The 13206-nt window shown below is 37.4% G+C and overlaps 3 protein-coding genes across 3 annotated transcripts; all 3 read left to right on the top strand.

Annotated features, from left to right (window-relative positions):
• The first annotated feature begins 2179 nt into the window (after positions 1-2179).
• LOC145911471 (uncharacterized) lies at positions 2180-5889 on the top strand. The gene is made up of 12 exons (XM_082998813.1): positions 2180-2347; positions 2878-3046; positions 3112-3314; positions 3381-3440; positions 3517-3630; positions 3953-4086; positions 4158-4292; positions 4371-4542; positions 4599-4854; positions 4971-5106; positions 5228-5375; positions 5681-5889. Exons 1-12 carry the CDS (start codon positions 2243-2245, stop codon positions 5792-5794), a joined length of 1746 nt encoding a protein of 581 aa, XP_082854939.1. The 5' UTR covers positions 2180-2242; the 3' UTR covers positions 5795-5889.
• A 624-nt stretch (positions 5890-6513) lies between these two features.
• Positions 6514-7456, top strand: LOC145887769 (uncharacterized). The gene is made up of 2 exons (XM_082978985.1): positions 6514-7251; positions 7310-7456. Exons 1-2 carry the CDS (start codon positions 6599-6601, stop codon positions 7446-7448), a joined length of 792 nt encoding a protein of 263 aa, XP_082835111.1. The 5' UTR covers positions 6514-6598; the 3' UTR covers positions 7449-7456.
• Positions 7457-7586: 130 nt separating this feature from the next.
• Positions 7587-11488, top strand: LOC145887768 (AP-1 complex subunit mu-1-like). The gene is made up of 12 exons (XM_082978984.1): positions 7587-7763; positions 7832-7915; positions 7998-8138; positions 8468-8598; positions 8674-8782; positions 8846-9008; positions 9830-9972; positions 10037-10108; positions 10222-10380; positions 10686-10811; positions 10931-11006; positions 11088-11488. Exons 1-12 carry the CDS (start codon positions 7722-7724, stop codon positions 11108-11110), a joined length of 1269 nt encoding a protein of 422 aa, XP_082835110.1. The 5' UTR covers positions 7587-7721; the 3' UTR covers positions 11111-11488.
• Positions 11489-13206: the final 1718 nt, after the last annotated feature.

Below are 13206 nucleotides of genomic sequence, written 5' to 3'. Positions count from 1 at the left end.
TGTGATTAATTTTTTCCTGTAAATCAAATCGTAACAAGCTCTTAACTCTTTAGAATATTTACTGGATTTGTCTAGGTTTTGCGCGATCATTCCTCTTTATCGATCCTTGTGTTATTTTTGTCTCAACCAAAGTTCATATGATCCCGGTTTGACTTGAAAATCGTCGAGTGAAAATGACCAAAAATGTTTACAAGTCGGCGGGTATAAATAATCCGGATTATATCACCATATAAAACGAACACATCATTGATCTAGAAAATTTAGGCTAATCCAAAACGCTTAACTTTTGTAACACCTTGGTCATTTTGAATTTGAAAGCTATTTGAATACGAGTATAGCCTTAAAATAAATCGTCACAAACAAAATTGTGCTCTCTTGGTTTTTTTTGGCGCCGCTGAGCTGAGCTGTTCTACACCCGAATCATTTCAAATTACTTTCGGCAAAGTTCCTTCGACCGCATGTTTTGAAAGCCCATCTCTCATGATTCGAGTTACATTGGTTAATTTTGCCTCCAGGCTGTTTGCAACGTTTGGGTGTAGGTTATATTTATAATGCAAACCTTTCTTTTCTATTCATCGAAGTAAATTAATGACACTGCTATATTGTTTTCTCTGTTGTTTAAACCTCACGCGAAAACATATTAATATTGTTGTAACTTTACGACAAATTCACAAGAAAAGCACAAGAAATCATCAGTTTGATATTCGTATTGTTGATTGTCACTGACGCATTGAAAAACAAATAAACAATTTTATTGCATTGCCATCAACCGCAGCCCATGTTTACAATTTCACGCTTTCTGCATTTCGCTTTTCGTAGTTTTCTTTCCACTGTTCTTCAATTTTATCCTTTAATCTTTGATCCAAAAGATCCCAAGAGTTTGGAACTTCCCTATAACACATTCGTTGCATTGCAACGGCTCTTCGAATCACGTGATCCGCTTCTACTGTGTTGGTAGGAGGCACAAAAGGCACCTTTCTTTGCAGAAACATATTGTACGCACTTTTCAAAGACATACTTTTATCGTTTCCTGCAAGAAAAACAACAAAACTTGATCAGTTTGTCAAACTGGCAACGATCATCGCAATTTTGTTGTCGCAAGACCACGTCCAGCTGAAAACCTTGTCAAGTGACGATCACAACCCCTCGAGAAATGTTGTCTGGCTAAAATCCGTAAAACTAATGGACTTGGTACAACTGAAAGTGTTTTCAACAACGGTTGAAGTGGATGACCGTGCTCTTGAGAAGTGACCTGCCCAGTTTCAAGATTTGTTTATCAGACAAAAACAAAATAAAATCCTTTAGGCACAAAGGAAATCCGTCAAGTACCCAAAATCCTGTACAGTCGGACTACTTCTAAATTCCACAGCCAGCTAGTAACATTTTATATCATGTCAAATAATAAGTGGCACTGATCAGTGCTTCGAAGCACGGTAATATTCGATTACGAATAAAATCGATTTGTAACCACGAAATGATGTTTTATTGCGTATAAACCGCAAATGATCAAGTTGTATTTAAAAGTTTTGATATTAAACTTTTTGTTTAAGTTACACACGATGCCTCAATGTAAGTAAGTCACATCTTCAAAAAAAAAATCGCATCTTCAAGATGAGGTTTCGAGAGCATTTCATCATGTGCTGTATCAAACGAGTGGTGGTGTTGGGCTGTACTTGTTGCAAGAATAAAATAATTATCTTGTGTACAAGGAGCGGCTTTGAAGCTATTCCTATTTTGATGTGTAATGTAGAATTAAAAACACGTGTAGAACAACAGGCCGGATAGCGGGCAATATCCAGAAAAGAATTGGGTTAGTAGACACATGACCCATTTAAAAATATATTTTTTTTATCTCACGGCGGAACAACTACAAAAATTTTCCTCAATACATGATGCACCAACGGCAATGAGCATGGGAAATCGTGATCAAAGTTGTGCCACGCGTGCTTGACTGCAGAGAAAATATTTCATTGGTTTGTTTACGATTTATTTTTTTTTAGCGATTGTTAGTTGCAAAATGTATGACAAAACCCTCAGCATAGCAAAAAAATAAAAAAATGTCTGAAGTTGTTTGCTTGAATGCTTTGGAAGAACAAGCAGTCTACACAAAAATCTTACCACCAAGAAGTCGGAAAGTCGCGGGTGTTTTAAAAAATATTGTCTCGAGGACCGAGGTTACTACTGTAACCTTTGACGTATTAACTGAGCTGCAACAATAGAGTGTCTTAAAAAATCTTTTAATATGTCGTCCAAAAATATCAATGCTCAACAGTTTTTGGCAAGTTTAAAAGCAAGTGGATTCCAAAGCTGTTCCAAAGTTAAACGCGACATAGAAAGACTATTGAAGGTAATTATATGTTTATTTTATGTATTGGATCTGTAGCGGTGTAGTTTGCTGAAATATGTATCTTTGTATCATAGAAGCTATTGTACATGATCAATGATCAAAAGGAATTAAATTCCATGGAAATATTACTGTGTGTAGTAATATTGTAAAAGTGTATGCGCCATGTGGAAATCATCAGTTTCTGTTCTTATCAAATTTATCCATCGTTCAACACAGATTAGCTATCTGTCATGTAACACCGACCTGCAAAGGCTGATTCCTGTAGTCATTTTAGACATTTCTATAATGTCTTTCAATATATGAATATATATTTAAAATTGGCTAGTTGGCGCATTATTGATTCGCTGAAAAAAACCTCCGCATAAATTACAAACTTATTAATCTGGCATATGTGCATCAGATTTAACATTTTAGGAAGCAAAAGACATGTGTTTTAAAGGGAATTTCGTTGTAAGACCAAAAGTCAATTGGCTTTTTAGCAAGATTTTGATTGATTATAGACTAACGATTTTTACTGATTGCCTTTTCAGGATCCAATACATCAGACTTTCTTTGGAGAAATTTCAGCTGTAATTTCTAGTAAGTCGGTTGCAGCTGAATCAGAAACCTTGAGGTTTAATGCCATTAATTCACAAAGCAAGTTGAATGACAAACAAGTGCTCAACAAACACATTGATTCATTGTCTGGTATGAAGTCAGGTAGAGTCATTGTTTTTATGTCATGACTTTTGAATTGTTGAATTCTGTAATTTACATGTCTTCAGAAATGGCACTTGATCATGAAATGCTACTGGATGCATTACAACATACCACTGCTTACAAAGATCAACTAACAAAAAGATTGCAAAGAATGCAAGAAATTAAAACTGAATTGCATAATAAAGAGGAGGGCCTTAAGGAAATTTTAAAAATGAAGCAAGCACAGTTAAGACAGGCCTCTTTATTAAATCATGGTAATTTGAAGCAGGTATATTGTAAACTTAATTATGTCGATTTTTTTTGTCTACTATTGTAAATTGTGTCATTCGTTCAGGTGGAATCTACCACTGATGCCACTGTAGAAAGTTTTGCTCAGTTAACCAATATGCAAACAGTAAGCAATTTCTACCATAACTTTAGGCCAAAGGTATATAAGCAGTCTAACAGTAATGAATGACAAATGTTTTTAGGAGTCTGATACAAAAAAGCAAAGCATTCTTCAGGTAAACTTAGAAGATTTTTTGGTGCTTGAGACAGATTTTACATCTCACTTGACCAAGTTTGCAAAATCTAACTTCAAGGAGGTACACTAGATTTATTTTATTAATTCATAAAAGGTAAAAACTCATTTGCTATTTGTAACAAATTAAAATTTGTTATTTGTAACAAATTTGTGATTCTGATAATGTTTAAAGAAATGGATTGTTTAACACATTGATGCATTTTTTTAAAGTGTGTTCATGCCTCCATTTATGATGAAATATATATCTACATATCATTAGGATTGAAACTTGTTATGTAACATAAATAATGTGATGTGAAATAAAATGTGACAGTATGTTTTTAAGTTGGAATATATAACCCCAATTTCTGGTTTGATATTGAAATTTTTCCAATAAAATGCAGACATCCACACATATCGATGAGGAAAGTAGCCAGTCATTTGAAATCTTAAGCATTACTAATGACCAATTGCTTCAAGATCAATCAGAACATTGTCAAGAGGAAATATCGACCTACATGAAGTTGGCAATTCATGGGTAAGAAAAAAGTTGCATACATAGTTTTGCGGTCATAGTAACATTGAAACTTATGTTTTCAAAACTTTTAGGTATTCAAATCAGAAGCATTCTGGGATTGCAGCAAGATCAAGCTTAGCGAGTGTTGTAGCGATTGAAAAAGTTCTGGAAAACAGACTTACTTTTTATGAGCTTGCGGGTTGCAACAAGTCACACCTCAATCTAATGTGAGTTTTCTCAATTGTTTAAATCCTACCCAATTTTTTTTAAATCAGTAACTTCCATGAATTCATAAACTCGTACAGAAGCATTATGGACGGCATTAAAAAGGTGAGAAGGCAGGTTGATTTGCTACGTCAAAAAATCTTGCCTCAGCTTGTAGCCAAAGGTCTTCCTCTTCACAAATCCAACTTACTGACTGGTGACTATCACAAAAAGCTTTGCAAGCAGAAATATATTTCCTCCAAGCAGAAACAGGTTCACTTGGTAGTGGAAAGCGTTTGACTTTATAAAAAGACTTTTTTTCCTGACAGGTGATATCATTTTTACTTGCCCAGTGCGCTCGGTTGAGCATGGTGTGGATGATGTTGAATGTAGAAACCAGGTGGGCGAGCCATGCTGCTGGACTTGCAAAAGCTCTGATTGAAGTCTTTGCCAACCTAAGAGAAGAGGCTGTTAGCCAGTATAATACACTTACATGTCATAAATCACTCGATGTTGCAAACAAGGAACCGAAGGCAGTGATCGACACAAGAGATGAAGCAATGACCACTCTTTATCAAAGTCTAGGTATGGATAACCGCAAATGAAACCTAATTCTTACTTTTTTACTCCAACTGTGTTGTGTTTTTTTATTAACAATAAGTAGAAAAACCCTTTTTGATATTAAATCCGTTTTGCGTTAGTTGGATCTTCGGCTCAAGACGCGATCGTGTGGACATTTCAATCAGTGTTAGACGCCGCCAACGAAATAATGTGCGCACAACGGCAAAATATCAACAGAAGGGAAACGGGAGCTTTATATCCAGGCATTAAAGCTATGTAAGCGAAGTACAAAATATGCCTCCTTTACTTCTTGTAACAGAAAGTTTATGATATAAAGACAACTTCTATTCCGTTCCAAAATTTAACGCAATTTGACTATTTTCTTGGTGCTGTAAAGGGCAAATGCGGTCGATGATTGTCATTCCGTGGTAGCTTCTCCTGATGACGAAATACTTTGCACCACTTCCGACGTCAGCGCAAATGTTAATAATCTGCTCAATGAAGTCACAAAAGTCAAATCGACGCTACCTGAGGCTATTGAAAAGGTAGTTTGTGTTGGATCAGGGGTGCACAACACAGGGCACGCGATTAATTGGGAAATAGCAAATTACGCTATGTTCAATGCAAATATTATGTGGTTTCGTATCCTTTTTGTTGTACCTAATCATTATTTTGCAAACTATTCTTAACGTTGAAAACGGGTGTTTTTGCATGTCAAGTTTTTTAATAATATGAGGTTAGGAAACGCGAATTGGACAGTATAAAATATTTTGAACCGCATTCTCATTTAAAGTTGTGCACCAATGTGTTAGACGCTGGGAAATACCTAAATACGTTTTCTGTCTTAAAGGTTAAACGTAGAAAAGAGACTTTGACTCATCGCGATTCGTCCGCGGCGGCTGGGAGAGATCTGTGGGTTGATCAAATTACGTCACGTGACCTGATGGAAGTGGGCAGTGTCTGAATCCCTGTCTTCAGCATTTTCGTTTGCTTCTGAAGTTATACGCGTGTTCAAACTTAACATTGATCAATCGAGCGAGCTTGCCCCAATCTTTAATGCAGTGATATCAGATTGGAATGCTATTGTGCAAAGCATGATATGTGTTGCATTGATAACCCAATTTTTATGTTGAGAAGAGCGTAATATAACTTAGTTGTAGGTTGGTTGATGGGTTAATATAAGTGTGATATTCTGGAACAGTATTCTCCAAAGTGAGCGTCAGTGGTGGCGGCGTCGAATTGAAGTTATATTTACGTGTAAGCTTCTCATTCGGAAACAAGTTTGAAAAGCTACGTAGTTTTACCATTAGTTGTACAAACTGAACCAGACAAGATTTTATTGCGGATGGTGTCGTAATTATTCGTAGTCGCTACATCTGGTTGGCGATTTGTAGGCTCGCCGGATGAAACTGTTTTTGGTGAATGCGGAACTTACGCCCTGTACCGAACTTTGAAATCTTGTAGTGGAAGAAAAGAGAACTCGTTGGATTTCTACTTTAATTAAACAAAGTTTGATTTACTTTTTTGTTTTTTTACCGGTAGAACAAAGGTATCTGCAATTTATTATGCCTCTGTACGCTGCGTCAGTTTTCAGTATTGCTTCTATGTCTGTGCTACGTTAGTTAAACGGATGAGTGGAAATAACCGGGTTCTGGATATTGAAAAATCTATGCTTGACTGCTGGTGCAGTAGTGTTGTGTTTTCTTTGAATAAAATATATTACAGGCGGTCGTGATATTGTAAGGAGGTGAATGTTGTAGTGTTTATCATGAGTTCATTGGAAACATGGGAAGAACTTGAGGAGTATCTTGGAATAAAGTATCGTGATGTCGGAACTAAGGGTCCAGCTGCGTTTCAAATGAAAAAACTGACTGGGCCAATCAATGTACAATCTGGATTGTTGCTTAATGAGCTGCGAAAAAAGATTACAAAACGGAAAAGGAAGAGTACCAGCCTCACAGAAAGTGACCAAACTGAGGAGTTTTCAAAACATTCATTTAACAGTCCCCAAAATGGTGTAGCCTCAGTAAATGCAAATGATGTGGTACTGTCATCAACAAGAATAGAAAACGTTTCAAATAATGCTTCTGATGACTCTGTTAAAAGACCACGGGTCTCTCCGATAGTGGGACATGTTGAAAAAAGATCAACAAAACCTAATGTGTATGAAACAAGTGCTGAAACCTCCAATGCAGCAAATAATAACGAAGAAACAGAGCACCTTTACTCAAGCATAGAAGAAAATACAAACTATGATGAAGAGGAAAGCGGTAATAAATATATTTCTTCAGTTTCTGAGGAACAAGCAACAATTGAAACATCCCATCACAAGTCTCAACAGCTTCAGCATGCAATGACAGAAGCAAAATCTTTTCTCAGCAAAAATACAAAACATGCCACAACCAATTTCACCAAACAAAGGTATTAAATTGTTTTGTTAAATGTGTTGCTATTGTTATGTAATTGCTTTGTTTTTCAGAGACCAAGCTTGTGTCCCTAAACTACAACCCAATCGAAATACTGCAACAAACTCCAGTTCTTTTACACTTTTATGCCAAATTGCCAACCGACTGGCTCAATGGAGACAGGAATTAGAATTAAATATGACACAAACATGAGCATCTGACTTTGACGAAAGAGTGCAATTGCTTCGCAATAGTTGAAAATTACGTTTTGTTTTTATACCAAGTGTTTTTCAATTTTTTTATGTATTGTTGCCGCCATCAACATTTGAGGGGTAATAATGTGTTTTTTGCTCTTTTTGCTAGACAGTGGTTAATAAGGCTTTGCAGCAAACTTTGGTTAATGTCTTTTTCTTGTTGTTTAAAAATTTTTTTTTTGATTTTTTAAGGTATATTAAGTAATCTTGAAATTTAAGTGGTGCAAAAATCATGGTTGCTTCAGCTCTGTACATTTTGGATTTGAAAGGCAAGGTAACAAAGCTTTGTTTGTAAAACCTAATTTTTCAACTAGCCATATGCATAAATTACTTTAATTTCAGGTCCTTATATCAAGAAACTACAGAGGTGATATTCCCATGAACACAATTGATCAATTTCCCAAACTTCTCATGGAACAAGAGGAGGTAGGTTGACATAACTTGAATTTTGGTGCAAAAACTGGTGTACTTAAAAACACATGCAGGCTCTAATTCTTGTTTTAAATAGGAGGGAACAATATGCCCAGTTATGCTACATGGAGATGTTACGTTTGTATTTATTCGCTTTTCCAACTTGTACATGGTTGCCACCACCAACAAAAACTCGAATGTGATGATGGTAACAGCCTTCATGCACAAACTGTGTCAGGTATATTGTGTTTATTAACATATGTAGCATTAATTTGCACCAGTGGTTATAAAACAATTTTGACCTAACTTTTGTGTTTAACAATATCTCAGATCCTTTCAGAATGAAATACTTTCTTTTGTTGTCATAAATTTCACTTATACTTCCAGTCACTTTGAAATGTTATGCTACAATAGTGATGTGAAGGTAGGCCATGAAATTGTTTTATTATCTTAATCCTGTGGGCCCCGATCAAGTTTTGCTTAACCCATGTGGTTCACATCCCAAGAAACATGGATTTGAAAATTCTCTGGTGGTCAGGATTATACAAACACAACATTTCCTTGCAGATTTTTTCTCACTACTTTAAAGAACTTGAAGAGGAGAGTATTAAGGACAATTTCGTAATTGTTTACGAACTGTTCGATGAAGTTATGGACTTTGGTTATCCTCAGTTCAGTGACCCAAAGATTCTTCAAGAGTATGTGAACGCAATGCTATAATATCCTCACCAAACATTGTTATGCAACTATGTACATGACATTTTTGAATACAGGTATATAACCCAGGAAAGTCACAAGCTTGAAGTACAAGTCCGTCCTCCATCTACCGTCACTAACGCTGTCTCGTGGCGATCAGAAGGTTTGAAATATCGCAAAAACGAGGTGAATATGACTTGCAACACGTAGAAGTGTAAAATTCACGTCATTGATGTTTTCTGTCTTCAGGTTTTCCTGGACGTTATTGAGTCTGTGAACCTCCTGGTCAGCACAACTGGTAACGTTCTGCGATCTGAAATTGTCGGCAGCGTGAAAATGAGAGTGTTTCTGTCCGGAATGCCCGAGTTGAGATTAGGACTCAACGACAAAGTTTTGTTTCAGAACACCGGAAGTAAGATGCTATTATTTACTTGTACTCTAATTTTAAGTTATTTTTTGATATGCGCTTTTACCGTGCGCCAATGCCCGCATGGTGACGCACGCAAGCCGTGCCAAATCTTGGAACAATCACATAGTTACACAACCTTTGTACTATGCAAACCTAACGCCGCCCCTCTATGAATGTTAACAGTGGCGGATCTAGAAAAAATATGAGGGGGGTGTTCGCTTTCGGTACCTAATTAATGAAGCCGTTAGATGCGGTTAAATTTTTTTCGGACATTAATCATGCTGTAATTTTTTGTCAAAATCTCGGTGGAAATCAGTTTAGTTGTTGAACACGTTGCCAATATTACGCATGTTGAAAACAACTGTTAGCGCTCGCAAAAGTGCAAAGAGGAATATAAGGCTACCGCATGCAACATAGTTTTTATTTGAATGTTTTCTTGATAACGTAAGCCCACATTTAATTCCTTTTAGATAACACATATATTTAAACCTTTCTTTCCAAGTCGTTGTAATGAAACTACGGCGCAAGCGGCTTCTGTGTAGAAATTGTAGCAGAAATGAATAAACTTATAAGGCCGCGCTTTCGAAACCGGTATTGTTTTCGGGTTATTGACCAACGGCACAACAAACGATTGTTTCATAAGCGGTCATCGCCGCGTGAATACAGCGCGCGACCGAGAAACAAAGAAACAGCGGAGACGAACTCTTGACCGTAGTGTTCGTTCCTGCGTAACGGGAAATTAATCGTACTTTCACACCACACAAAACAATGTGCCAAAGTGCTGAGGGGGGGTGTTCTGACACCTAACCCATTTGTTTTTCCAGGGGGAAAGAGTAAGGCGGTTGAGATGGAGGACATCAAGTTCCACCAGTGCGTTCGTCTCTCGCGTTTTGAAAACGACCGCACCATCTCGTTCATCCCACCCGACGGCGAGTTTGAACTCATGTCATATCGCCTCAATACACACGTACGCACATGGTTTTCAAGTGCTCGCTTGTTGAAACTGACCTCCCACGTACCTTTATACACAGGTGAAGCCGCTGATTTGGATCGAGTCGGTTATAGAGCGCCACTCACACAGCAGAGTTGAGATTATGGTTAAGGTAATATATTGTGCTGGCAACGAAACCCGTTTGACATGTTCCTCCTCGTAACTTTACGCGTAAAGTTGTTCTCGGTACGCAGCGAGGTGAAATCCGGTTGAAATTTTTCACAGGCCAAGAGTCAGTTCAAGCGAAGGTCAACGGCCAACAATGTGGAGATCCATATTCCGGTGCCAAACGACGCTGATTCTCCCAAGTTCAAAACGTCGGTGGGAAGTGTGAAGTGGATGCCTGAGTCCACTAACATTGTGTGGACGATCAAGTCCTTTCCTGTAAGTGGTACCTAGCAACCGCTGAAACGTGACTTATAAAACCACCTAATGTCTGCAAGGTTTACAATTAACGTTTGCAATAATTTGCTCGACTTGGGCCACATGTAAACGGTTTTACATCTGTTATGATTTGTTTCATTTAACAGCGGTTTGGACACTAATTAAAATGCAAACAGGTTTGTGGCTGCTTCAAGATTGAATTCCATAGGCAACGAATCAATTTGAATTGACTTCTTCCTTTTACCACAATATTTTTTGTCCTGGTGAGAAATTGAAGTAATTTGCAAAAAAAAACTTTTCTTTAGGGAGGTAAGGAATATTTGATGAGAGCCCACTTCGGGTTGCCGAGTGTCGAAAGTGAGGAAATTGAAGGCAGACCTCCCATCAGTGTCAAGTTCGAAATTCCTTACTTCACAACATCTGGTATTCAGGTGCGTTCCTGCTCCACAAATCGTATCATGTCAAAAAGTTTCTTTATTTTCATAACCACCCTCTGCGACATAGACCTGAAAGCAATTTGTTTCATCTCAAAAATTTTCAATGTTTTCAGGTACGTTATTTGAAAATCATTGAAAAAAGCGGCTACCAAGCCTTGCCCTGGGTTCGCTACATCACTCAAAATGGCGGTGGGTATTTGTTGATTAAATTCGCAAAATAACTTTATCTGCTTTGGCTACTTAATGACAATGTATTTTGTTTTCATGCAGACTACCAGCTCCGGACCAACTGACAGTTGTTTTGTTTCCAAATTCAACCAATAGCACTTGCGTAACTTTCCCGTGTTCACTTCCGTACATAGTTGAATATTCTACGGCCGTTTGCGTTTTAATGAATTTTTCGATATTGAAACTCACAAATAATCACTAAGAGAGACCCACTGATCTGAAGGTCGCATTTTAGGCATACGCGATGCTGCTTCGAAAGTTACCAAATAAAGTTTTTGACTGGCGCAACACGATGAGTAGATCGTGCAATAGTTCCACGTTGTGTTTTTTGTCCGTAATCATCCCTCCATGGGTTCAACTTTCGATGAAGTAGTGCGTCAAAAACTTCGCCAAGTGTCAATGCTTTCATGTGTTTTCGGCGCCAATATAAAATGTATCCATCACTATGTTGTAATTGTTGTTGTAAACGGTGAGGTTACTTTGCAAGGTATAAATACCTCAGATCAAGTCAGTCAGAGTTTTATAAGTGTATTTTTAATATATTGACACACTTTGAAGAATATATACAATACATACCAACATGAAAGTAGCAACATATGTAACAAAATGAAAATATCATCAGCTGCTGTGATTTTTCTATTCCTGTTATCAAACTGGTTACAGTTTGCTTAAAAAAATGAATTGCTTATGAAAGCACCCTTCCTTCGAATGACTGTTTATTCCCAAGGATTTTTTTTCCAAAAAAGCAGTTCAGTCGCTCTTAATAAATTTCGGCACAAAGGCAAAAAAGCCGTTCCATGTGAAATGATTTAAAATTGTGTGAACTATTTATTTGCCGGATTGCTTTGGATACTGTAGCAACACTCGTGTTTCCCTACCTAAGTCTTCACACATTTGGAACACAGACGGACCGAAGGCTGCAGACGGTGTTAGGCTTTCCGGTAGAAACCGCACAGCCTTCTGGCATCCGGCTCGACGACAGACCATTTTCTTCATTGTAACTTGTTTAATACCCGTTCGCACTTTTCTCTCTCTCAATTCGTTGTTAGGATTCGTTGTCATAATTCGCTTTCATTATTCTCTGTCATTAACTTTGCCTCACAATATATATACCATATATATAGAACTATAGTCTCGGTCACTTTTAACTAACAACTGGCACGCGGTAGAAGTTACTCGCTCAGTCACAGAACACGCAAGCAGACTTTAGCTTTAGCACAGCAGCAAGCCGAGGGAATCCTATTGGTACGCTGCAATACTTCGAATCGAAACAGCCAATTGTGGAAGATGCTTATACATATTTATGTTTAGACAAACACGAAAAAAATATGAATCAGCATAATTAGATAATTTATGTTCACCCTTCTTGGATTTCCTCCAATTTATAATTTTGATTTAAAAAGTAATATAGAGTGTTTGCACGGCCGGCTAAGGTTTCCTGTGAAGTGATAGAAAGTCACTTAAATAGCCGATGGGTCTTTGACCTCTCTTTAACCAATAATGATAACCTATAACAAATAACTATAGCACTAGGAATATAACCTAGTATTTTTACTGTTTTAAGAGCGGATGAACTTCAGCGACTCTTGCGTCAGATCGAGACATGCAAGTTCGGTTGCACCTGCAATGACCGCACCCCGGAACCAGACCTCTCGACAGCAATGTTTGTTTTTGTCGGTATTAAATAGTCAACAAATTGGCCTATCATCCCCTTTTGTTTCCTTGCAGACTCTTTTAAGTGCAGAGCTCGTTTCGCATCAGATTCTTGTTACATAAGCCATGGTTGACAAAATTTTGCAAAATAGTGAGACAAGAATTTACTTTAGGATTTAAAGCTACAAGGTAACGGAACAACTTGCAAATATCATGTTAAACTAATATGCTGTGTGACTTATTTGAACCTCTACAAGGTCTCAAATAATTTTTGACCTAGAAGAATTTTGGAACTGCTTACTCAGATTGGAAAAAAATTATCAACGATTTATGGCCGGGGGTGTTTGTTGCCTACTATACAGACGCAGAAAAAGGCATATCTGTAAGACTGGCCGGGCCGGTTCGAACTATAACTTATCATTCCGAAAGTGCCAAGTTTGTTTATGACAACGTGTTTCACAGAGCTTGGTTTTTGTATTGCTTTCTGCCTAACGACGAAAACCGAACT

Source organism: Ascidia mentula, chromosome 1, assembly GCF_947561715.1.
Source record: "Ascidia mentula chromosome 1, kaAscMent1.1, whole genome shotgun sequence".
Classification (NCBI taxonomy): domain Eukaryota; kingdom Metazoa; phylum Chordata; class Ascidiacea; order Phlebobranchia; family Ascidiidae; genus Ascidia; species Ascidia mentula.
Note: the sequence above shows the minus strand (reverse complement) of the source record. Positions and strands in the feature narration are given on the sequence as shown.

What these genes read in the sequence shown, in the direction of transcription:
- LOC145911471 (XM_082998813.1), top strand. Translation starts at nt 2,243, where the DNA reads ATGTCGTCCAAAAATATCAATGCTCAACAGTTTTTGGCAAGTTTAAAA. An exon ending in CAAAATCTAACTTCAAGGAG is followed by an intron (nt 3,631 to 3,952) that starts GTACACTAGATT and finishes AATAAAATGCAG; the next exon opens with ACATCCACACATATCGATGA. An exon ending in CACTCTTTATCAAAGTCTAG is followed by an intron (nt 4,855 to 4,970) that starts GTATGGATAACC and finishes GTTTTGCGTTAG; the next exon opens with TTGGATCTTCGGCTCAAGAC.
- LOC145887769 (XM_082978985.1), top strand. Translation starts at nt 6,599, where the DNA reads ATGAGTTCATTGGAAACATGGGAAGAACTTGAGGAGTATCTTGGAATA. An exon ending in ACCAATTTCACCAAACAAAG is followed by an intron (nt 7,252 to 7,309) that starts GTATTAAATTGT and finishes TTTGTTTTTCAG; the next exon opens with AGACCAAGCTTGTGTCCCTA.
- LOC145887768 (XM_082978984.1), top strand. Translation starts at nt 7,722, where the DNA reads ATGGTTGCTTCAGCTCTGTACATTTTGGATTTGAAAGGCAAG. An exon ending in GAGTTGAGATTATGGTTAAG is followed by an intron (nt 10,109 to 10,221) that starts GTAATATATTGT and finishes AATTTTTCACAG; the next exon opens with GCCAAGAGTCAGTTCAAGCG. An exon ending in GGACGATCAAGTCCTTTCCT is followed by an intron (nt 10,381 to 10,685) that starts GTAAGTGGTACC and finishes ACTTTTCTTTAG; the next exon opens with GGAGGTAAGGAATATTTGAT.